The sequence below is a fragment of the Lonchura striata genome, chromosome 9, assembly GCF_050655825.1.
Source record: "Lonchura striata isolate lonStrDom1 chromosome 9, ASM5065582v1, whole genome shotgun sequence".
Taxonomy (NCBI): Eukaryota; Metazoa; Chordata; class Aves; order Passeriformes; family Estrildidae; genus Lonchura; species Lonchura striata.
This window is the reverse complement of record NC_140711.1, coordinates 18,403,082-18,420,707: the sequence shown is the minus strand read 5'-3', so window position 1 is coordinate 18,420,707 and position 17,626 is coordinate 18,403,082. Positions and strand designations below refer to the sequence as shown.

The 17,626-nt window shown below is 51.0% G+C and overlaps 1 protein-coding gene and 2 long non-coding RNA genes across 6 annotated transcripts in view; 2 read left to right on the top strand and 1 right to left on the bottom strand.

Moving 5' to 3' along the window:
- Positions 1–673: 673 nt before the first annotated feature.
- LOC146766642 (uncharacterized) lies at positions 674–5,719 on the top strand. Its single transcript, XR_014957213.1, has 2 exons — positions 674–2,475; positions 5,310–5,719. It is a non-coding gene; the product is annotated as an uncharacterized LOC146766642 (long non-coding RNA).
- Positions 5,720–9,724: 4,005 nt separating this feature from the next.
- Positions 9,725–17,626, top strand: part of ZIC4 (Zic family zinc finger 4) — a 157,305-nt gene continuing 149,403 nt past the window's right edge. For 2 of the 4 annotated variants that reach the window (XR_014957207.1, XM_077785664.2), the window contains exons 1-2: positions 9,727–11,004; positions 15,464–15,788. Coding sequence is in view for 3 of the 4 variants with exons in the window: in XM_077785664.2 (XP_077641790.1) it covers positions 9,795–11,004; positions 15,464–15,788 (1,535 nt within the window). In the remaining variant the exon portion in view is untranslated. Of the gene's footprint in view, positions 11,005–15,463; positions 16,527–17,626 lie in introns of those variants that run through there. The other 2 variants (XM_077785665.2, XM_077785663.2) reach the window with 2 other exon arrangements.
- Positions 11,006–15,683, bottom strand: LOC146766641 (uncharacterized). Its single transcript, XR_014957214.1, has 2 exons — positions 13,274–15,683; positions 11,006–13,124 (listed from the first exon to the last, which is right to left on the bottom strand). It is a non-coding gene; the product is annotated as an uncharacterized LOC146766641 (long non-coding RNA).

Below are 17,626 nucleotides of genomic sequence, written 5' to 3'. Positions count from 1 at the left end.
TTTTTGCCCCCACGAAAATATTTCCAGCGCATCTTTTTGTGTGTATGTGTATGCTAAGGAAAAAAAAAACCTATTATTATTAGGGTTATTTTGTCCCCTGCTCTCCCTCTCTCTGTCCCTCTGTCTCCAGCATTCTGATAATGATGATTATGATGATTTTGTGGTGATCCTGAATTTTTAAGATCACTGAGCAACTTTTTAGGCTTTGGAAAGAGAAGCCCTATAGGGATTCGTGTCTTTTGAAGGTGTTTTCTTCTTATTTAAAAGTGAAGCTCTCCGAGAGTAGGTGCTGGGTGCACTTGATCTAATTTTTAAACACCAGGCGTGATTTCTCTGTGTAGCTGACTCTATCCCTCCATCAGGTTTCTGAAATAAATCTTGTTTTCTGCACCCATCAAAACGCAGGTGGGTGAGCACTCTTAACTTTCTAATTTTGTTGTTGTTGTTTCGCCTCCTTTTTTTGTTATTTTCTTTCTCTTTTCTCTCTCGCTCTCATTTTCTCTCGGTGTCGCTTGCTCTCTCTTTTATGGAGTTTCTCTCATTCAGGTTAAACTGTAAATTTTCCAAACCTACATTATTTCTCCTCCTACTGCATGTAACTCACGATTACTTTTCTCTCTTTTTCTCTTTTTTTCTTTTTTTTTTTTTTTTTGGGGGGGGGGGGGTTGGGGGTGGAAATTTATTTTAAGTCCCGATAGGAGCAATGTAAATTTTCTGACATTCAAACCTTTTCTAGTTCACAAATCAGTCACCCTTGTCACAGTTATTGAAATTCCTCAACTTGCCACACCAGGACGGTGGAAAAAGCAGGCGGTGTCTTTGTTGCTGACCAGGCTTTTGATCGCCAGAGAAAATTTACTTACCTTCAGATGAGTGAGCAGAAAAAGAAATAACACTCCCTTTGATTTAGTTAGAAAAATGCAGACATTTGGATTCAGTGCAAACATACAACACTTGGTTGTTTTCTAGATGCAACCCTCGATTAACCTGTCTTTCCCCAGCTCAAAGTCTATTGAAAAACTGTGGATAGTTCTTTTTTGTTCCCTCTACAAAGCGCCATTGACTATATATTAAAATGATTGTTGAAATGTGTAAGTATGGTATTTAAAAGCAGAAAACCTTAGTGGCTTAATCAATTAAGCTAAGAAACATTTGCACAATATTTTAAAAGATGGTTCGACTCCTAAAAAAAATATCTCAAGAAACTTTAAAATATAAACGTCTTTTTGTGTGTATGTATAGATACACTTACGTATGTGCCCATGTGCGTGCATATATAAAACTGGCAAATTATTTATTTACTCGGTCGCCTGCATATTCATTAGCTCTAATTATTTTCTAGTAACGAAAACACCAAAAGCTCGCTAAGAGTCAGATCCCATACATTTCGCCTTTGTTCAGCCCTTCACTTGCCTCCTTCGCAGCTCAGTCCGAGCCCCTCCAATTCCTAGTTCCAAACAAAGAAACTTTAAACTCATCCTCTCTAATTATAGCCGCTGGTAAGCAATCCGCAGCGCAGGTACTGGGGAGTCGGACCGGCAGCGCTGCTGCAAGAGCCTTTCGCGAGTGAGAACTGCCTCATTTTGAGAGGTATAAAATGGCCATTGCGGCTAGAAAACAAACAAACAAACATCAACGCAATAAATAAACTTTGATATGCCTTGACGGAATGTTTCACTGCAGTTTATCTGCAGACGCAGTGTGCCTGTGCTCGGTGCACTGAGATAGCTTTCAAAGCAGATCTATTATGTAATTTTCCTTGGATCTCGGGAGGCTTTACAGGGTTTGGTGGGTTTTTGGTTTTGTGGTTTTTTTTGGTTTGTTTGGGGTTTGGGTTTTTTTGGTTTGGTTTTTTTTTTTTTTTTTTTTTAGAATAATGGTGAGCTGAATCTACACGTTTGCATTTATTCTACGAAATCTATTTCATGGAATTGCAATAGCTCAGAGCAACAGGTATACCCGCTCTAGGGAGCGCCTGGGTGTGGACATAGTCTTAGGCGGGTGTTGCACTACTTTCTGTATTTGGTGCTAAAATTAAGCGAAGGACACAGCCTTACTGTGAAGTGTGCCGGGCGATGGCATTCGGAGAGCTAAAAAGTTGGGTAGTTCAGTGCTAGCCTGCCTCCCAGTGCAAGGGGAAATCAGTGATCATTCCAGGTCTGTGCAAAATGTACGAGAAGGCAGACGAGAAGGTATTTTTAGGAAGCGTATCTAAATATACAGTGTAAGAGTGAATGTAAAAAAAAAAAAATGTTGTGGGTTGTAGAAGTTATCAAGTGGGATTTGCGGTGCGCTCTCTGCAGGAAACGAAAGCTGCTCCAGTTCAAAGCCACATGCACCAACGTGACATATAAGCCATTAAAATATCATCCTGACGGCTCATTTCTGCTTCATCATACATTCCCTAACTGCTTCCAGAAAGCAAGAAAAGAAGAAATGAAGGATGACCGCCTCGATGCAAGCGCCAAAGAGGTGGTGGGTTCTTAGGGGGGGGTTATTGTTTTCTTCTTTCATTCTTTCTTTCTTTTCCTTTCCCCTCCACCCCCACTTTTATTTTTGCCAGTTCAGAAATGAGGGGAAACCTTCAACAGGTCGCAGGGGTAAGTGCCTGGGTATAGAGGGTGCCTGTGCAGTCCGGGCAGTTGGCTAGCCCCCCCACGCCTGCCACAAGGGCTGGACGTGAGCTCCCTGTCGTCGGGGGGGGGTCGTCGGGAGGAGGCTTGGCCACCCCGGGAAGAAGGGCTGGAACCTTGCGGTGCGGGGGGGCAGCGCCTCGGCTGCCCCTCGCCCACGTGGGGCAGGGTCCCGGCGGCACATCGGCAGGCGGGGGAGGGCGGAGGGCCGAGAGCCCGGGAAGCACCGAAGCGGGGGTCCGACACCTTCTGTCGGACACCAGGAGCCGCGCCCGCCCCCCTAAATGCAAAGGGAGGCTCGGCCTGGAGGTCCGCGCAGGGCAGAGCGGCGGAGGTCCGCGGAACAGGGCAGCGGGGTGCGCAGAGCGGGCGGAGGCGCTCCCCACCCCGACTGCGGCCGGGCTGGCTTCGGACGGGCAAGCACCGGGACCGGAAGGGTCCTGCGGCCGCCCAGGCAGGGCCGGGAACGGGGCGGCGTGCGGAGGGGGACGAGCGCTGACAATGGCGAGCCCCGTGGGGAGGCGTCCCGGGGGACGCGCTCCCCGCCCAGAACCTCGCCCACCGCCGCGCCCGGTGCCACGGGGGCGCTCCGGGGGACCCGGCGCCCCGGCAGCGCAAGCCCTGCTTTATAGGCGGGTGCGGGAGGGACGGAGCCCGGGAGCTCGGCCGGCCCCCTCCGGCCTCTCCCCGCCCCCCCGCAGGCAGAGCCGGGGGCGCTGCTCAGGAGCTGGGTGCTGCCGCCTGCTTCGCGCAGAGCCCGGGGAGGGGCTGCGACCCTGCTCCCGGCCCCGAGGGGCCGTCCCGTGTCTAAACCGGCAGGGGAAGGGAGAAAGCTCCCAAATCCCTGCCCAGGGCGATACATCTGAAGGTGACCTCTGACCCGAGCCCAACTCAGTGTGCCAGCCCCGGGCACCGGCACAGCGCCGACCGATGGGGACTGGCGTGGACTTCTCGCCGACCCCTTTCCTGTCACTCCTTTGTCACGCGCGATCCCCCAGCTCCGGGGAGTCCAGCCCGTTGGTCGGGCTTCTCTCGGGGCTCTCTCCACCCGGAGACGAGAAACTTTATTTCTGCACCGAGCCCTTCCCGGGGAACGCTCCCTCCGCCCTGTGCGGCCGCGGAAAGTACAGGTTTCGTGACGAGCCGATGGCAGCGGGGCACACGCCGTCGCTGCTGCCGCCCACTCGGTCTGGCTCGCAACCCGCCCGGGGCCGCCGGGGTCCCGCGGGGCGGCGGCTGCTCCGGCCCCGCTCAGCCCGCGCACCTTCCACCCGGTCCGGAGCCAGCGTTTAGGGAAGTGGGGCGGGGCGGGTCCCTTGGCAGCCCCAGCGCGACACCGGGGGTGGAACTGGTACCCCACGCTAGCGCCCGACATCCCAACAAGGGGACAAGGGGACATCCTCACCCTCCTGCTCCGCCGACGGCTCAGCGCAGATGAGAAAAGCGTGCGAGGTCGAGCCAGAATTTTAGCCAATATTTACTCTGAAATGCAGAACTGTTTTGCCTTCCTTTTTGTCATCTGGTAACCATTTGAAATATTAAATGCAGCGATTTCTTTTTTTGTCCAGTTTCAACAAGTTTTGGCGAACACTTGGGAACTGAGCACTCCTCCAGCCTCCCACCGTAACCAATAAAGCACAACTCCTGCAAACCTCTCACTAGCGAGGCAATGTTGGCCGTTCTGACTTGAGAGAAGTGCAAGGATGAATGGAAGCTGACTAGGAATTTTAATTCCTAAGGGATTGCTAAAGTTTTGGCAGTAATTTTCATCAGAGCAGTGAAAATATTGAGGACATCAAATTATTTATAAAAGATTATTACTGTGATACGATGATGAACTTTCATAATATATTTCATCAAATATTTGTCTTAGTACAGATTTTTGTTTTCTAGTTCTGGACTGCCTATAATGATAGTAGAAAGAGTAATAATAATAATATTAATAATAATAACGTCATGTTAAGTAACTGATTCCAGATTCTAGTGTGCTTTTCTGTATTAAAAAGCAAACAAACAAAATTCTGAGACTTTCAAAGATATCTGCAAAAATTCAGACTCAGACACTGCATCCAGCCCCAGATCTGCTCTCAAAGGTATTGCTGCCGCTCAAAGCAAGCTGTGCAAAGTTCTGCCTGTAGCAGTGGCAGTGCTCTGCCTTACAGAGAGCAAAGAGCAAGCTGAAAATTATAGGCAGGGAGAAGTGCCAGGGTGGTACTATACTAATCCTTGCTGAGACAACAACTTGTGTTGGAGGCTCGCAGAGAGTCCGGAATTTAATTTCGGGACGGAAGGATCTGTAAACAATATAGCCGAGTGGGTAAAAACTTGCCTTACAATAGCCTGCCAGAAGGTGAATGTCAGATCAAAGGAGAATTGAAAATATGTCCTTTCATAATTTTTTTTCCTAAATCAGCCATGGAAACTTCATGACTCCATAAAACATGTGCTGCTTTGCTGGGGAGACAGCCTCCAGTTTCCCCTCGGAGAAAGCTTTTCTTCCCCTCTCATTGCCTAACTTGTGTCTTGGTTTGGTTTTAGGGGTTGGTTTTTTGGGTTTTTTGGGGTTTTTTTCCTTTTCTTTTTGAATCCATGATGCCCAACATATAGGGTGCCTTACTCATTTCATATCACACACAAATGGTTTTACTCTTAACTTTCTACTTCTCTCCCAAACAGGAACAAAGCCAGGAAATGAGGCACAAGACTCCCCTTGTAATGAGGAAAAGAAAACGACTTTACAGAAACATTCTGGAAAAGTCAAGTAAGTTAAAATATGTCTTTTTTACAGTTCAAAGGAGACTGTATTTTTTTCAGCTTAGTGTTTAACGTACTTGCATAAACACAAATCAGCGACAGAACACCCCACCAGCAGCTGCCTAATCCTGCTCAATGCCTATTCATTTGGAGGTTCTAGAATTAATATTTGACGACTCTCTCATTGAAACAACAACCCCTGACCCCATGTGATTGCACTGTCACATTATTCTATGACATATTCATCTTGAATTCATTTACGGACGATTTGATTGGAATGAGGTTTGACATGTATTGGATCCTATTAAAGAAGAAGACTTTGATCTTGTTGATGGGGTTTACATGATATGTATCATCTTTACCAGGGATACCAGGCTTCCACAATGTGGTGTCTAAGTAGTCAGTGACTGACAGCTTATCTGACAGGAATACCTTAATCTTGAGGTCCTAAATGAAATATTCTATTTAGAATAAGCATATGATTTGCTTGTCCTAAGGTAGCTCTAGGTCACAAAATGTGAGAGGTAAACCTAGGCACAAACCGTTGCTTGTCTGGTAGCTGACTTCCCATTGTTCGGGAACCCTGAAATAAAGAAGTGCCCATAAGTGGATATGGGGCGAGGGAATAAAAACAAAGGCCGAGTGTGCTCTCGAGCTACTCAGTACCCTCTCCTGAGGTGAAACTCGGATTGCTGAAAAGCTTTCTTGATCCACCTCTTCCTAACCAGCAGTGCCTTCTGCCGGGGCAGGCAGGGACTAGGGCTCAGGTCCTGAGCCTGCTTCCCTCATCCCTCTCTGTCAAAGAGAGTTTAAGGGATAAGGAGTCGTGCAGGATTACTTTCTTGGTCCTCTCTGTTTCTACTCCTTGTGTTTTTTCTCTTTCTTACAGTAAAGATAAGGGCTTTTCAGACTGATCTGTTCCCCTCCTCTCGTTCGGGGTTTGAAGCCGAAAAACGTAACCCCCGAAGCCTGTGTGAAGTGTTCAGAGCATCCCGGCCCTGCCCAGTCCTCGGGCACCGGCTGGATATTTTGTAGCTGCCTGGTCGGGAAGTTTCCACAGAGGTGGAAGTGGGAGACCACGGGGTGCATGAAGATCAAATTTGGCTTTCTTCAGCTCTTCCCGTGGGCAGGAGCTGTGCCTTGAGCTGAGCACAGTTATAAAGTGGGCTGTGTCTTCGAAGTAATGTTAGAGTTAGCGACAAGCATCTTGATGTTTAGGTAGATTACTACCGAGAAAACAAGGCTAAGGTAAAGCCGATGAGCAGCTGGGGCTGTTCCCACCCCGCAAAGGGATGTGCAGGCGGTTATGCCGCAGGCCTCGGCAGCCCGGTGCGGGCGGAGGCCGGAGGGTCGGGGCTGCCCCCGCGGCCGCCCACCCCAAGCTGCGGCAGGCGGAGCTCTGGGCCCCGCACGGCGGAGCGGAAAGCAGGGGGACAGCTCAGGCCCTCACCCAGGGCACAGCCCCGACTTTCTTCCACGAGAGCCGGGTCGGGGGCCAGAGAAGTGCTTGTGACTCGTCTTGACAACGTGTCACCTCTTTAGAACAGCCCTCCAGCTCGGGCTGGCTTTGGGGCCAGGGGCTGAGGACGGGGTCACGGACACACAGGAGCCATAGGGAAAGTCGTACTCAGGATCAAGCAGCCAGTTTGTTGGCCCTGCAGAAGCTGGTGTTGACACACTTGAGAGCTTGCCGAGAGCCCGGCGTGTCTGGTCAATCGGGGCTCAGGCTGCTGCCAAGAAGCAGGAGACCTCGGTCACCTCTCGAGTGGCAGCAGCATGGACTCGAGCTGCCAAAGGGCTGCACAGACAGGCGTTCAAGTTTTCAAAACATTGAGGGAGATGAGCGGAGCCCGTCCGGCTCTGGGCCCGCTTCCCTCCTCTTCCCCGTTTCTCCGCCTCCTCGCAGTCATGTGGCGGCCCCCGCCCGCCCCCGCCCGCTGCCCCCACGCACACAAGCGGGGCTCGCATCAACCTCACCTAACAGTGAGGGACACCGAGGGCCAGGTTCTCCCACCCTGCCGGGAAAAGGGTGTGAGAGACAGCCCTGAGTGGGGGGCAACTGAGAGCCATGAGTGTCTGGCAAGAAATCATCACATTTGAAATGAACTTAGGCCAAAATGGTTATGACGGTTTTTTAATTGGCAAACTCTTCCAGATGATTTCTCCCTTGACTGAGAAGTGTCAGAATTTATGGATAACAAGTATGTAGAGATGCAGTGTTTTAAGGAGGTATGAGGAAAGCAGCTTTATTTGGGATTCACAGTCTCAGTACATTTGTAAGTAACAGATTCATACTTCCTAACGTTTGTCTCTTCTGTGCACTCCTATTGAGATGGTCATGAATAGGACTGTCAAATCCATTTCGTAGAGCAAGTAGACTTGAAAGTTGAGATATTGTGAGGATGGTGTGTGGTTTAAAATGCCTGCGTAAACATGTTATGTAAGGTTGGGGAGCTAATTGCATCATTTGTCACTTTTCATCATCTCCACTCAGAAAGATGTGTACAAGAATGTATCTATAGCTAGCTACCTGAATATCAGCCTAGTTTTACAGCGCAAGTATGGTAAATGCAAGCAGAGACAAAATACGTAATTGCAGCCAACCCAGAATATGTGAAGCTGTGACAAAGATGTCTCCTATGTGGTTATGTATGTCCTAAACTTTAATTTTATGGTTTCCAATCATTGCCTTGCAGCTTCAGTTATGAAAGTAGCTGGGTTGACATTGCCAAGTAGTTTCTTGTTTTACTACTTCACATAAAGCCTATTGATCACCAACACTTAAATTCTTATGGAAATGCAAAATTCTACGCTGAGAGCTTTACCTGATAAAGAACCCACTAGCAAGTTAACAGCAAGTCTATGTATTAAAATGATGAGAGTTTGACAGGATGGGTAGAGAATTAATCATTGCTATATTTCATATGACTGTGAGGTTATTGGTGGAGCCGTTTTTGTGTCAGGATCCAAGTACTGTGGTAATACAGTGGGTAGATATTTAAAGATGTGTTTTTCTTTCATGGAGCAAAAGGATCTTTTCCCATGTTTCATTTACTTTTTAAAGTTCATAATTCCCTTCTTAAAAACTTAAGCAGATGCTTCCTCCTATGCTGAAGCCCTAAGTTTTTCTAAACCTCTAAGGCCTCAGTGTGTCCAGCTAAAACCCAAACCTACACTTCCACTACTAGCACGCAAACCCTGCAGATCATGTTATTTCCTTCAGGTGAGAATCATCAGAACCGAGTCCGCTATGAATGTTTGGCAATGCTTTTCCTTCAAGCCAAGGACGGGGATTTTACGTGGAACTATCCTGTAAGTGTGCGTGAGAGAAAGTGAGAGAGGGAAAGGGAGAGACTCCCTCTTCTGGGTTAAATATTCAGATTCAGCCTGAACATCACGATTTCTCGCATTGCTCCGGCGGCCAGTAATCAGATAACTGCTAAAACTTCTCAGAGGAGGGGGAAGGGAGTGGGAGTATCTCAGGGATCCTTTGTCCGGGCTCAGGCACCGGGGCGGTAGCCCGAGTCCCGGGTCGATGGCCCGTGTCCCGGGCCGAGCACGCCTGGCCAGCGAGCGGCCGGTGAGGTCCGGCCGCAGCTCCTGCCGGGCAAGGACCTCTCTCCCCGCGCCGGCAGCAAGTGCCGAAGAGCCGCCGGCAGGACCGGCCCCGGCACCGCCCCGGCCGCCGCTGCTCCGGCCGGGCGGCGGGGACCGGCGGGGCTGCCAGGCCTCTCCCGGGGGCGAGCCCCGCGGCCGCTCTTGTCTCAGGGCAGGGCAGCGGGAACGGACAGAGGCGAGGGGGAGGCCGGGGCGATGCCCTCCACTCCCGCCGAGGCTTTTTTTCCCCGGCCGCAGGCGGCAGCCCGGCAGTGCCCGGCCCCGGGCGGAGACCCCCGGGCCGGGCCGGGCCGAACCGGGGGCGCCGGCGGAAGGGTTGGCGCGGCGGCGCATGCGCAGCCCGGCCCCGCGCGCCCCCCTCGCGGCACCGGCGATCTCCCTTTCAGGCGGCGGCGGGACCTGTCACGGTGACGTCACCGCGGCGGCAGCCAATGGGCGGGCGCGGCGATTGTGCGGCCGGCGGGGCAGCGGCGCGGCGGGAGCGGGGCCCGGCCGGTCCCGCCGCGCCGTGAGGGCCGCCCCGGCCCCGGGCAGGACGGGCGCGCCGCGGGACCTCCCCGGCCGCCGCCAAAGCCTGCCGCCGGCCCCCGAGCCCACCCGCTGGCACAGCCACCCGTGCGTCCCGCGCCAGGGCAGCGGGACCGGGAAACTTTTATTTCGGGAGAACGGAGAAAAAAAAAAAAAAAAAAAAAAAAAAAGAAAGTTGTTTCCCCCGCTCCCCCCCTCCCACCCCGCTGCCCTGTGTATCTCTCCTCCCGCTGTCAGGTGACTTTTTAGCGTTAGAAGCTAATGAGCGTGGATGCTCTGGGGATCCCGGTGATGGACCCCGCTGCTCTCTCCAGGCGGAACACGGCGCTGAGATTAGTAGACTTGGCGGGGGCTCCTCGCCACCATCACCACCCCCCTCAGAGCATGACAGGCTTCCCGGGTGTCGCCGGGCACCCCCACACCACGGCGCCCACGCAGCCGGGGGAACACGCCGCCGAGTCCCGCCTCGGGCCGCAGCAGCTCCGGCCAGAACACATGGGGCACCGCCACCGTCCTCCTCCTCATCCTCCTCCTCAGCATCACCCCGCGGCCCTTAAGATCAGCCCTGCCCCTCATCCCCACCACCAGCTCCACCACCACCACCACCATCATCATCATCATCATCATCATCATCATATGGCAGGCCAAGCCGAGGTGGTCTCTAGTCAAACGGCAGCGTTTGGCCCGGCGCAGTCACCAGCAGCCCCTTACCCCGTCTCTCACCCAGCCCAGGCTCTGGCAGCAGGTAGGGACTTCTTCATCCGCAGAGACCTGCCGGCCCCACTGATGCCAGGGCTGACCGAGCAGCACCCTGCTGCAAGTTCTCACCACGGACTGTTTGTCTCAACAACAGGTAGCTACCCCGGACACCATGGTCACCACCACCACCACTCAGAAGCTGGGAATCCCTCTCTGTTCACTGGACTCCATGAGCAGCCTCCCCATGCAGCTCCAGGTGGCCATCTAAACGGACAGCTCAGACTGGGGTTACCTGGAGAAATGTACGCCAGGTCTGAACATTTCACTCAAGTACCAGCCTCCAGGACAGATCATTTTGCTGCTTCTTCGCTTCATAACTACGGTGGTATGAATCTGAACGTGAACCTGGCTCCACACCACGGCCCGGGTGCCTTCTTTCGTTACATGAGGCAGCCCATCAAACAGGAACTCATCTGTAAGTGGATTGAGTTGGACCAGACTCCCAAAAAATTATGCTCAAAAACTTTCAGCACGATGCACGAGCTGGTGACTCATGTCACGGTGGAGCACGTTGGAGGACCCGAGCAGTCCAATCACATATGTTTCTGGGAAGAGTGTCCAAGAGAAGGGAAACCTTTCAAGGCCAAATATAAACTTGTAAATCACATCAGAGTCCACACAGGTGAAAAACCTTTCCCCTGCCCTTTCCCAGGCTGTGGCAAAGTGTTTGCCAGATCAGAGAATCTCAAAATACACAAAAGAACTCATACAGGTCAGTATGTAAAGCTCTCTTTACTCTTTTTCTCTCTGTTATTCCGTGTACTGATTTGCTTTTTTCCTTTTTTTTCCTTTTTTTTTCTTTTTTTTTTCTTTTTTTTTTTAATGTATCCTTTGAGTTGTTATTGAATGCACGCCAAGTACTTCTGGAAAATAAATTCTCAGATTTGTTTGCTTCTTTACCGTTTGGAGAAGGGGGAGGAAAGGGGGGAGGGAAAGGGAGAGTGAGAGCAAATCTCAGAATTCTAGTCCATATTTTTTTCTGGTTGTGCGGAGAGGTTGCTGTAATGTTTATGTGGGTAGATCTATGTAAATATGGAACGATATAGCTACTATTTCTGCTAAGTCAAGTAGGCGAGGATTTTTTTTTTTTTCTGATTTAAAGTAGTCGGGGGAAAAAATTAAATCATTGTGCAAGCTCACATATTAAAAGTGAACAATGGAAGTTACAACTTGTCTAGTCAGTTTTGACTGATGTCGCTGAGATGCTGCTGCTCGAACATTGTGAGAATAACACAGCTGCGACCTTTTCGTTCAACAGTTCTGTTTTGGGCAGAGGGAGTTTCAAATGTTTGATCTGAATAACACTGACATTTTTAATGAGCATTGCCTTCCAACGACTTTCTGCATTCGCAAATATGGGGAGCTGCGATTTCTGATTCTCGTGAGGGAAAAAAAAAAAAAAGAAAAAGAAAAGAAAGAAAAGAAACCCTTGTATTGTTTCGGCCTGTACATTCTGAAATGTCATTTGCAGATCTGTTAAGTGAAATTGGGACATGTGTCAGAAACATCTGTTAGTTCTAGTTAACAGAAAATAAAGTAACACGATGGACGATCTTGCAGAACTACGTTTGAACTCTTCCGGCCAGAAAAGCATTTATAATTAATGAAATTGCACGTAGAAAGTTTTCACACTTCCAGGAGCAGCTTGTGAAGTTGTATTAATTAGTTTAGCAGCCGGTGTTTGTAGTCCATAGCGCTGGCTTGTCTTTTTTTTTTTTTTTTCCTTTTTTTTTTTTCTTTTTTTTTTTTTTCCCTCTAAAGAAGAAGATAAGAAATAAGCCCTTTTTGGAAAATTTAATCTGTTCCAGTGTAGGGTTTTCCACCTCCCACCCCCTTCTGTACAGCCTTATGCACTGCGAGGGAAACTACATAATCCTATTGTAAGATCTGCTTACAGCCAAACGATTTTTTTCGCCTTCCAGTTCATAAAACTCCCCTTCCCCCATGCTCGGTGCAGGGCTTGACCTTCCAGGAGTTGCATTTTTTATGATAGAGCGCGACGTGATATAATATGCAGAACATACACTAATTTCGTATCGCTATCATCTAAACATAGCACCGAGATTTTACAGCGACCGTCACTCGTCACCTCATTATTTTTCCATCGCTCTATGAGGAGTAAGTCTGTGTGCGGGGCGGGGAGTGGGGGGGAGGAGGTGGACGACAGCACAGTTGTGTTCCTCGGCTGCCTTCTTGGCCCCCTTTTTCCTCGAAAAAGGGGTATCCCCGGGTCACGTAACTTGTATCCCAGCCAGCTCCTTGTTGTATCAGCACAGGTACAGCCATTAACCGGGAGAGCTCATCTCTTAATGACAGTGTTTTTCTTAAGTAAACAAACTTTTACTGCTCTTTAACGGCCTCACTGTTTGAAGTCTCTGAAGCAGAAAATGGTTAAATTCTTGGGAAAACTGACCTACATCGGAGATGCAGGTTCAGGGCAAACTCGAGAGCGGAGATTTGCGTTTATTAAACACCATTCGGCGCGTCTGTACTTTTGGCTTTAACTTTCTCGGTGATTAATTGCTATATTGTGCAAACTCCTGCAGGGCCTTTATGGTTCCACCGTTTCTATTAAACACCCAGAAGTTGTCAAAAACGCAATGTTTCTGAAACCCTAATAGAACTCACTACGAATTATTCATGAAGACAGTTCTAGATTCAACAGGAAAATTATTGCCTCCTTAAATATTAATAGCTTCTGATTTCTCCGAGGCTGGGGAGCAGGCATAGGGATCCCTGGCGATGTACGAGTTTTCCAGGTTGGAGGATAAGGCCGTTAAGGCGGCTGCAACGGGACGAGCAGGACGGGCTGGGATCACTTCACCGCCTTCCCTGAGGGCCAGGAACAATAGTGCGAGGCGTGGGACGCAGCCCCGCTCCCTCCCTGCGGCCCCCGCCGCCCCCGCGCCTCGCCCGCAGCCCGGGAGCCGCCAGCTCCGACTTCCCCCCGCCGCCACTCACCCGGAGAAGTTGGTAAATACCTTAATCCACTCCCGGAGACGGGGGATTATGCCACAAATTCCGAGCTGAGTTTCACTGAACACTTTTGGCCAGCTACAAGTGTGGGGTAAAATGGCGGTTGAGTCTCCATCGCCCGCGGAACTTTGTGCGTGGCTGCGGCTCCGTGCCCGGGCTGCGGCAGCCGGGACCGTGCGGTGTCCTCTCCCTGCCGGGCAGGGATTTCCGCGTAAGAAAACCTGCTCTCGCCAAAGGAATACTTGCAAACGGCTCGGATGGCTCCCCTTTATTGAGGCGTTCAGGGAATGCAACCCGGGCAGCTGAGAAAATGCTGCCCTCTTCCCACTTGAAACCCGGCTGCACGGACGGACCTTTCAGTGGCTCTTTCAGGGGGTTAAGCGAAGTTGAACATTTTTCAACTCGGCAAAGCGCAGTGCGGCGCAGCCCGCTTTTACCTGAATGGAACTCACTTTGCACAAGCAGAGTGCTTATGAGGATGGCTTCCCCTGGGGTCTCCTAACTTACTGCTTGCTTGTACTACACTAATATCCTTGATTTGTTGTCTCAACTTAGATGCTGAAGGTCAAATTATTTCCTTACGTGGAACTCTAATTAGATTATAGGCGGGCGTGTGTCTATGCATATGCACCGCTGTATGTCGACGGTATTTGGTTACAGAATCCTCACCGTTTTGTGAGAGACCTTATTTTTAACCTCTTCCCTCCCTTCCCTCCAACGCCAGATATTTACCCATCCTCTGTGCAAATGTTAGCGGTGCAGGATGTCAGTGCTCCTTATTGACTATTACAGTGCGGAAAGGGCATCCTTTAAACGCGAAGCCATGAGCCTTTCCCACCCACCTTGCATAAAGTGCATTCATGTGAAATATTTGGCATGCCTTCCTTTATTTGCCTCTTCTTGCAGCCGAGCCCGATGTAGACTGAGTCTCTCCTAAATTTAATCATGACGAATTGAGAGGGGAAAAAAATAAAAACGACAACAACAAACGCACAACCCAAGAAATTAAAAAAAAAACCCAAACCAAAACAAACACACAAAACCAAATATTGGAAGTCCTTTCGGCTACATACGCCATGATGGTGAACACAGTTGCTTTGTTTGCACTTCACGTTAAGGTTAGGCCATGTATTTTTGTGGAGTCCTCTCTGCCCTGATACTTTTTGACTTTTGATGGATGAGGAGGATATTTTCATAATAGGTTGGTACAGGACCTGGGTACCCCTTGGCAAGCAGGGTTTTGCAGTTTGCTATTGTCAGCGACAATAATGCCGTCAGCATTTCATCCTGCATTTGGCTGTGGCGTGTTTCCTAGAAAGCCTGCTGTATATCGTCTACCATGCCAGGTCCACACGATTCGAGGTTATACTTTTACACAACTCCAGCAACACCATTGTATTTCTATTATGCCTAACATCACTTATTATATGATCAGACAATGTAATTTGATTGCAGTTCCTTCAGTGGCTGTGTAGGTTGAAATGAAAAGGGAATCCTACCCTCGCGACAGTGCTGTGCGCTGGCCTAGTCCTCCTTCTGCTGAATCTTTATCCTTTTTCCCCCACAATCGGTGTCTTTCTGAAATATTTCATACTTTAGCACACAGTATCAGCAAGCTGGGGAGCAGGAGAAGGAAGGGGATGTGGATCTTCCACGGCATTGTAATCAGTACAAGTATGAAGTGGATGAAATATGATCTAGCCAGGTTATGGAAAATATTTCCACGTGCCTGGGGGACTGTGAGAAATGTATTTAATGTAAAAGTCTTCAAAGGGATAAATCACTGACCGCTCTTTCTGCAGGACTTCAGAGTCTGCGGGGACAGCACAAGTGTGCTCGGAACGAGCGGTTCTCCTCTAAGTTTTCCTTGTTTCGGAGCTTTGTCTTTTGCACAAACCCTTACGATGACGCACACACAGGCCAGGGGAAAGAGAAGGAGAAGCTGGCTGGGCAGGGCGCTCCGCGTGCGGAGCCGGCCACGCATCCGGGTGGGCACGGAGCGGCGGCTCCGGGGGATGCTCGGCGGGGCCCGCGGGGAAGGCAGAGCTAGTGAGAGGAGATTCCGCGGGGAGAGGAGCCGTGGCAGGGCCGGAGAGAGGGGTCCGGGGAGGCTGTGGGCTGTGGGGGTGAGGGATGCGCTGCTCCCGGCCCCGCCGCCGCCGCTAATGGCTGTGCTCGCCCATTGCCTCCTGCAGGGGAGAAGCCGTTCAAATGTGAATTCGAGGGCTGTGACAGGCGCTTCGCCAACAGCAGCGACAGGAAGAAGCACTCGCATGTCCACACCAGCGACAAGCCCTACAACTGCAAAGTGAGAGGCTGCGACAAGTCCTACACTCACCCCAGCTCCCTGAGAAAACACATGAAAGTGCACTGCAAATCCCCTCCTCCCAGCTCCGGCTACGAGTCCTCCACGCCCTCCTTGGTGTCCCCCTCCTCGGACTCCGGCCGGGAGCCCCCCGCCTCCTGCTCCCACGCTGAGCCCTCCGCGCCCGCGCAGCCCGCCGCCAACCTGAGCGAATGGTACGTGTGTCAAGGCGCGGGGCCCCGCGGCCCCCCCGGGCCCCCGGGCGCCTCCCCGCCGCCGCGCCTCCCCGCCGAGCCCCGGCCCCGCTGCTAGGGGCGCCGGGGGCGGCGGCGGGCGGCCCGGCCCGGCCCGGCCGGCACAGGGAGCGTCGCGCCGGGCACGGGGAAGCCGAGCGGGAGCGGCAGCGAGAGGCGCTTGGCGGAGGGAGAGAGGCTGCGGAGCGCGGGTGGGCCCTGCCTGCGCCCCCGGCACCGCGCACACGGGAGGGCTGCGCTCGCCTCGGCCGCGGCGCTGCCGCCTCCTTCCGCCGTGCCACACACCCCCAGTCTGACCGCCTTGCTCCAGCCTGTTTACATGCCAACTGATTTGCATTCCCTTTCCTTATCCCTGTCCTTTTCCCTTCCCTTCCTTTCCCTTTCCCTTCCCCTTCCTCTTCCCGTTTTCCTTTCCCCTTCCTTTCAGTGGTTTCATACAGATTTTCTCTGTACAGATTTTCTCTTGTCGACAGTATTGTGTGCTGCGCTGTTCCGTTCGCCCACGATTTTCTGTGAGAGTGTGTTTTTTTAAGAAATATATATATATATATATAAACTATTATTTGTTACCAATTTGTACAAAATGGATCCATTAAATTTTTTGATTAATTAACCCGTTCGATGGACGTTTCTGTAAAGAATCTCCTTACTTTTCCCTCTTTCTGTATATAAATACATATATATATATTTCCTCCCCCACCCAGTAGTCGCTAATAAAGAAAGGCCCAGGGGGGTGCGATGATTGACTGTCCATTTTAGCTCCCACTGGTAATGACTTCTAATACCTAAACATGCCCGTCCCCACCCAGAGTGCGGCTCCTGTTGAACCGTGGGCGCTGAAGCTCCCGGGGGCGGCGGTTCTGACGGGGTGGGGGGAGACCATTCTCCGACGTCACTGCCAGGGCGGGGGCCGGGCAGCCCCCGGCAGCGCGGGGACCGGGGCCGCTGCTCCGCGGCTCTGCCCTGCGAGCAGCCCCGAGGAGAAATGAACTGCTCCCACCGCGCGGCTTTAGCATCTCCATGCTGTCCCAGAGTCTCAAACCTACAGGGTTCATTGCACTGGTTCAGAGAAAGGGGGGAGGGGGAAATAAAAAAAACAAACAGCCCCCAAAATAAATAAACAAACATCTCCACTGGGGTAGCTTGAAACTACCGAATGGTGCCGTTTTAATTACTTTAATTACGTTTAAGAATACCAGATAGTATAGGCAAATAAATAGCATAGGCTGCTGGAAAGGGTTTCTATGGCTTGCGGAGAGCAGACAGAAGGCTGCTGTAACCACATCCTCTGGTGTTTGACAGATCACCTCCGCACCCAGGTGACTGGGGTTACTGTGGGTGTACAACTGTACGCGCACGCACATACACACGTGCATGCTGATACCGAGAAATATAAAAACGACAGGAAAATAAATAGCTGGTCAGTGATTAAAAACACTCCAATGCCCAGTGCTTTCCTTACACACCCGTATTTTTCCCCCAAGGCACCAAGTCGGAGTTCCTTTCTTCATTCGCCCAAGCCCAACAACTTTTGTGTTTAAACAGCACGGATGGTGACATCATGTCGCTAACGGGAACACACTTAGGGAATCAGCTAGGTGAGAGCAATGTGTGAAAGAGGAATCTAAACAGGGGAGAGTTGTGCCCCTCTCCAGCCCCTGAAACTTGTGTCATGGAAATCGAGAAGTGTAGAAGCCAGATGCGGGTAGGGAGGATGTTTCCATCATGTCCCGAGATCTGTTTATTTCTTTATTTCTCTATTTACAGAAGTATTTGGATGTGGAGGCTAATCACCTTTA